Genomic DNA, 6,000 nt, shown 5'->3' with positions numbered 1-6,000 from the left:
GTAAGCAGGTAATCAAGCTCTGGGTTCCACTTGACCATATTCCTTGGTTCCATATGTTAATTCCTTTATGTGTTAATTCCCTTATCTCCTAAGATTTGATGCACTAATAAATAGGTTAAAGGCAGCTTTAAGTGATTTTCATTAAGCATGATATATTTTCTCACACATTAACATAACCTGTCTTTAATGTATACCCTTAATAGAATAGAATACAATGTTGCTTGTGTATATTGTTGATAAAATAAACATTTAGCCATGTGCCTTCAACTGTACTCAGTCACAATTAGTGTTACGGACTAGGTCCCCACAAGGATGGTAGCACGTGTTCAAGTCCCCACATTGATGGTTCTGTGCGCGCGATTAAATAACAATGTATTTGCATGTAACTAGTTCTGTCCAACCTTCCCTTCCTCCTATCTTTTCCCCATCTTTTTTCCATAGGAGGAAGATGTGTTGTGTTTTACATTTATATCCCTGCGCGGACACCATATCATGTGCGCTCTCGGGTGTCGCCTCTGGGCACCCGTACTGTGAGTGAGGTCACCAGCTGTCAGCTGTCCGTTGACAGTTGACAGCTGATCACCCTGCCACCTGCACGTTGTTCTGCGTCCAGTGTTTCCCCCTGGACCCGTTGTTGGTAAACTACGAAATAAATACTTCAACTTACCACTGCTGGCTGGCGTCTTCCCTTACATTCGGACTGCCAGAGAAAGACATCAGATAAAATCAAGAACTCACTTTTTATTACTCAAGAATTTAGTCTATGATACTCTACTTTGCACCAAACTGCGGGAAAATAGATTTATAAAACGTCGGCATAGATTGCGGCGAGCGTTCTTTGGTACAAATATTTGACGAATGCTTCATGTTATAACCCACTATGCCCTAAATTCGTTAATGTGAAAAGTAAGGAAACCAAGATGGCCGCTACATTTGCCTTCACTTACTGTCCTTTCTTTGTTTCCATTTCACTCGTGCAGCTCTTGGTTGAGCAGCTTTATCTAATGTTCGCGGACTAAACCCAGGCTTGAAAAACACCGCCGTCTTTTATTTCAATGTCGGTAAAGCAGAAGTTCCAAACCTAGGGAGATGGCGGGTACGAGTTTGGTGGCTGGTGATGTTGTTGTGGATGCGCTGCCCTATTTTGACCAGGGCTATGATGCCCCAGGGGTTCGAGAGGCGGTAAGTTGAGCTGTTCGTTTTGCGTGCCTGCATGTGCTTAAGCGAACTGGGAAGGCTGAAGATCAGGCACCGGCTCTGCCTCATGGGTCAACGTCTGTAGATCTAGGAAAAATACCAGAATTTTTTCTATTGGGTATTCGCCTCTGCGTGAAAAAAGGGCAATACAGCTCGCTTGAGCACGTTACAAATTAAAGTATACACACCAAACGTGAATATGTGTGTGTGTGTACACACAGTGTTGCGTTTGCACGTTTAAATACAGGACTACAAGTAGCGGAATGCAAATAAAGATGTTTGACAGCATAAGCTGTCAGTGTCCGACTTTGTACTGCTTCGGATCTGTTACAAGAGCATCAACGCAGGTTGAATACTAGTACATTATAATCTATATTATAGATTGCTATGGCCCAGTTTCTTACTTGCAGGGCAGAAGACGAGGGAGGGGGTATTGGGGAGGCGGGGATGGGGGGGGGGTACAGTAACCAAGTTAGGCAGTATGCAAATGACATAATGGAGCGTGACATCACGACCTGTCTCATCACTGTGTATGACATCGCACGTGGATTACGGGAAGTGGCATCACAACCCATGACCTCGACAGAAATTACATCGAATCTTAAGACCTCCACAGGTGTTTAGATGTTCTATCACGAGTACATTTGACAGCATCATAATATTTAACGAATTAGATGTTGTGCTTGGGCCATACAAAATCTGGGCCTAAACTCATCCATCTTTTTTTAAACCCTGCCACAAAGAAATTTACAACAAAGAGAAACTTGCCAGTACATCTGTTCTTGTTCTGCCTAATTGGTTGCAAAGTCGAAGTTTCTGGAATAATACTAATGGTAAAATAACTCTGGAGGTTAACATATTTGTTGGAGAAATCTGTATTTTGTCTAGTGCCAGTTTTGAATCAAAGTAACATAGAGAGTTAATATGCCTTCTGAAAAGCACATCATGTAACACGCAGATGACAGATTTATATTTTATGTAAATGGATAAGTGGGTTACTGCTTTTAACAGAGATCCTTTTGTTACTTACAGTTCATAACTTGTAATCCTTCTATTATAGCACAGTGAGCTATGAAGGACATGTGACTCCCACACCTTGTAACGCACGCTGTCTTATGTAACGCATCCTATACATTGATTTAAACACATCATTTATTGTCAATGTATAATTTTTACATGTGATATAAAGTGCTTTGACCCTAGATTTTGGGATTAGTAGCGCTATAACCGAAATGAAACAAAATAGTGATATTTACATTTTTACTTGTGTAAATACTAGGGCAGACCAACACATCTGGCATTCTTACAGTGCATAAATATATCTTGTATACAGGGACTGAATAAAGTTAAAAGCATGCCTCTCTCTATTACTTGTGATGTAAAAAGCTATGTGACTTTATATCCTGTCCATTGCATTTGCATTCAAGTGAAGGCTCCCCATAGTTCCCAGCTAGGATATTCAATCAAAAGGACGCCTTAATGGCCCCTTGAATTAGCCTTGGTTTAAGGCCCAGCTCAAATGTAAACTATCAAAGCTCCCTCCCCACTTGCGCTTTGATTCTCGGAACCAAAGCAGACCACTTGCAGGCGCTGCTGAATGTGTCCCGGTGTGTGAAGCTTACACAGGGACGAGTTCAGCATTGTTCTGTGTGGCCCAACGTCTTGCCATGGCAGAGTGGAAAGCGTCCACCCTGTATAAAGAGTGTTGACACTGTCTACTCTTGTGTACCTTTGACTTGTGCTCTGCTTACTGATAATCTTTATTACTCTGAATCCAGACCGTCCTCATTGTAGTTCTAACAGCATGAGGCTTCTATCGCAGAAATCGTTTATCAGCTACATTAAGCAAGTAAAAGTAATCCTCAAGGAATATCTAAATCCAACCCTGTACCATGTATAAAAGGTCCATATTTCCAATACACTGTTTGAATATGCCAACCAAAAACATCAAAAGCACATTTTTGGAACTTATGATTTGAATTAATCACCCCATGGAGGGAGGGAGTTAAAGGATGTTGAGACGACCTGGACTTGAAGTAATGATGGTTACTGGTAAGTGTCTAGGTCATTACCTCCTCGTCTGTGTTCCTCTAGCCAGTCCTAAGAGCATGAGGCTATCGTCAAGCATAATCAAAAAAGTTTCTAAGGAGTACAACTTTAAACATTCAAGACAATTGAGCATGATATGCTGCTGAAAATCTTTAGTTATACAGAATGCAACAAAACAATTAATCATTCTTGCATTCTTTAACTGAACTTGAAAAAGAAAATTGAAACAAATGTACATGAAAATGAAGGACAGACCTGATGATGTGTTGAACATTTTGGAAATTCACAATTGTCATTGATTGCTACCCGGGACTCTATAATGGCTCTTGTAGAACACATTTGAACTCAATTTGACTAGTCAGTTTGAGATGATTAATAAGCAGTTGTGATTGCAAATCACAGTCAGTGATGCTTGATTGTTGAAAATGGTTGTAACCTCTATTTGAACCATAAGTAAAATAAAACATCTACCCTACAAAAATAAGCCGCCCTTTGGATGTAAATAGATAGAGCTCTATAAATGTCTAGATTGTGGAGAAATATGTTCTTTTATTTCAAAAGGGAAGATAAAAAAATAAGTAGAACCAAATCTTGTGAAGAGAAGATAGAATGTTTTGAACAACAGAAGTACTATGTCTTAGTAACTTATCAGGTAAAAACCATAGATAAGGAAGAACCCAAATTGGCGAATTTCTGGCCAGAGCAAACAGATACTAAAAACAGAAGTAACTTTGTCTGTTGAGAATTTTAAATTCAGTCACTTCAGTGGCCGACAGGGAGAATTTTGAAGAGTATGGAAATGTAAAAGGAGATCCATGAAGGAAAGTGAAATCCTATGAAAGAATACATGAGTGTATTACTGGACACCTTCAGGGAAAAAATAGTCTGTCTAGGTGCTTGTTCCAAAATCTCCAGGGCATTCAGATCCCTTGAAGCTCTGATACTTAATCACCCACATCTCGTGCAACAGTACTGCTGAACCTAGCACGAACCTGTCCCTAAAAAAATCATAACTCTCAACCAGTTCACAAGAAACAGATTTAAGATTTTTTGATAAGCACCATATTTCAAAATTCTTCCAGAAAACTTGCTCAAGCAATCCACAAGTGTATTCTCCCTCCCAGAAAGCTAAATGGTTCTCATTGAGAGGAGATTCTACTCCTTCCAAGCTCCTAATATTCATTCTGTCTTTGCTAGACCTTGGAACCCCCATGGTAGTTCACTTAGGTATGAGCAGACTGGTTGTCTGTATGCACAAATCTCTTGTCTTTATGAATTTTCAGAAGAATAGGAGGGCTTGGAATATTGCTGACATTTCCCTCTAGATGAAAATATTCCAAGCTTCACAAAGACTCCACTACCCCTGAACTGTCTATCTCTCCATATTTGCACCATCCTCAACTCACTGGCATCTGTTGTTATGACTATTGGAGATGGCGCAGGTAAGAGAGTACTCTTTCTCAGATTGTTTGGATCCTGCCACCACGCAATACACTGAAGTATTTTTCAGGTTACTGGCACTGTCCTCGCCTGACTCTGAGAACTTGGGAACCAATGCTATAATGGGTGGTTCAATATCTGGTACAATTGGAGGGAACTACTGATGAGCATGCTGCTGTTAGATCTTGGGAGTTTCACCCATTATTTGTCCGTAACCATTGAATGATGAGTCTGTGTCTGCTCTTAGAAGATCAGGTTGGTTGTTCTTGAGTCCGGAGTAAGTCTTCCTACGCCCACCTGAATTGCAGCTCTAATTAATAGACTCTTCTTTGAGGGCTGCAGATTCAATTTCCTCTGGTTTATGAGAAGCTTGTCTTCTTGCACACCCTCAAGACGTCACTGCATGTCTTGGAAAAAGAAGATGAGGACAACAGCCAGTGATCAAGGTACTTCTTCATGCAGACTACCCACCAGTAGAACAGCCATTTTTGCAAAGACAATCTGGGTTGATGAAAGACTGAAGGGAAGGACTTTACATTGATAGTGTTTTCCCAGACTGTAAAATTAAAGAAACCTCTGAGAGGGCTAAAAGGAATTATTTTCTTTAACATTACAATTTTGAATGTCCCCTTTAACAGCAAAGAGTTTAGGTTTTTCGAGTCAAGGACTGGACAAATTCTACTTAAACCTTTTTGTATCAGAAAATTAATCGAACAACAGCCTTGATATAATTTTCTTTTAGCACATGTACTATGACTGACTTGTGCAATAATTCTTGAATCTCCATGTTCGGCTCTCTTCAGCTGACTCAGCACCAAGTAGAAGGAGTGCCCAAAAGGACCCCTTAGTTTCCTCTACAAACTGCATCTTGTACCCTTGGTCTAGAGATTTCCTTAAGTTTGTAAATCTTATAATAAAGATTTCACATCATAAATTGAATAGGTTCTTGCTCTTATTGACATAAGAGCAACGGAGTAAGGTCTCCAAACAAGTGCATCTCCCTTCTTGTCAACTGTATCGGAGGAAGTTGCTTTTTATGAAATCGTAGTTCCCTTAGAAGCTAAACTGACCATCAGTGAGGCAATCTTGACTAGTGGAAGAAATTAATCAGCAAAATCGTTGAGGCTATCTTTTCATGGAGAACCTTAGAAAGACCAGGCTCCCTACGGCTTTGAACACCTTTCTAAGTACCATTTTTACAGCCCCATGAAGAAGTAGGAACTCTGGTTTCACTTTCTGGCAGTGGGTAAAGAAGTAATTTGTTTGTGATGGATGACTGGTTCAGCCTCACCCTGTGCTTCTCATCTTAGTATT

General features: G+C 40.2%; 1 protein-coding gene across 1 annotated transcript in view; it reads left to right on the top strand.

Moving 5' to 3' along the window:
- Positions 1-566: 566 nt before the first annotated feature.
- BCAS2 (BCAS2 pre-mRNA processing factor) overlaps positions 567-6,000 on the top strand; it is a 100,912-nt gene continuing 95,478 nt past the window's right edge. Inside the window, exon 1 of the mRNA XM_085620059.1 lies at positions 567-1,182. Within this exon, the coding sequence (XP_085476185.1) occupies positions 1,090-1,182 (93 nt within the window). The 5' untranslated portion in view covers positions 567-1,089. The remainder of the gene's footprint in view (positions 1,183-6,000) is intronic.

This window comes from Triturus cristatus, chromosome 7 (genome assembly GCF_964204655.1).
Source record: "Triturus cristatus chromosome 7, aTriCri1.1, whole genome shotgun sequence".
NCBI lineage: Eukaryota > Metazoa > Chordata > Amphibia > Caudata > Salamandridae > Triturus > Triturus cristatus.
Note: the sequence above shows the minus strand (reverse complement) of the source record. Positions and strands in the feature narration are given on the sequence as shown.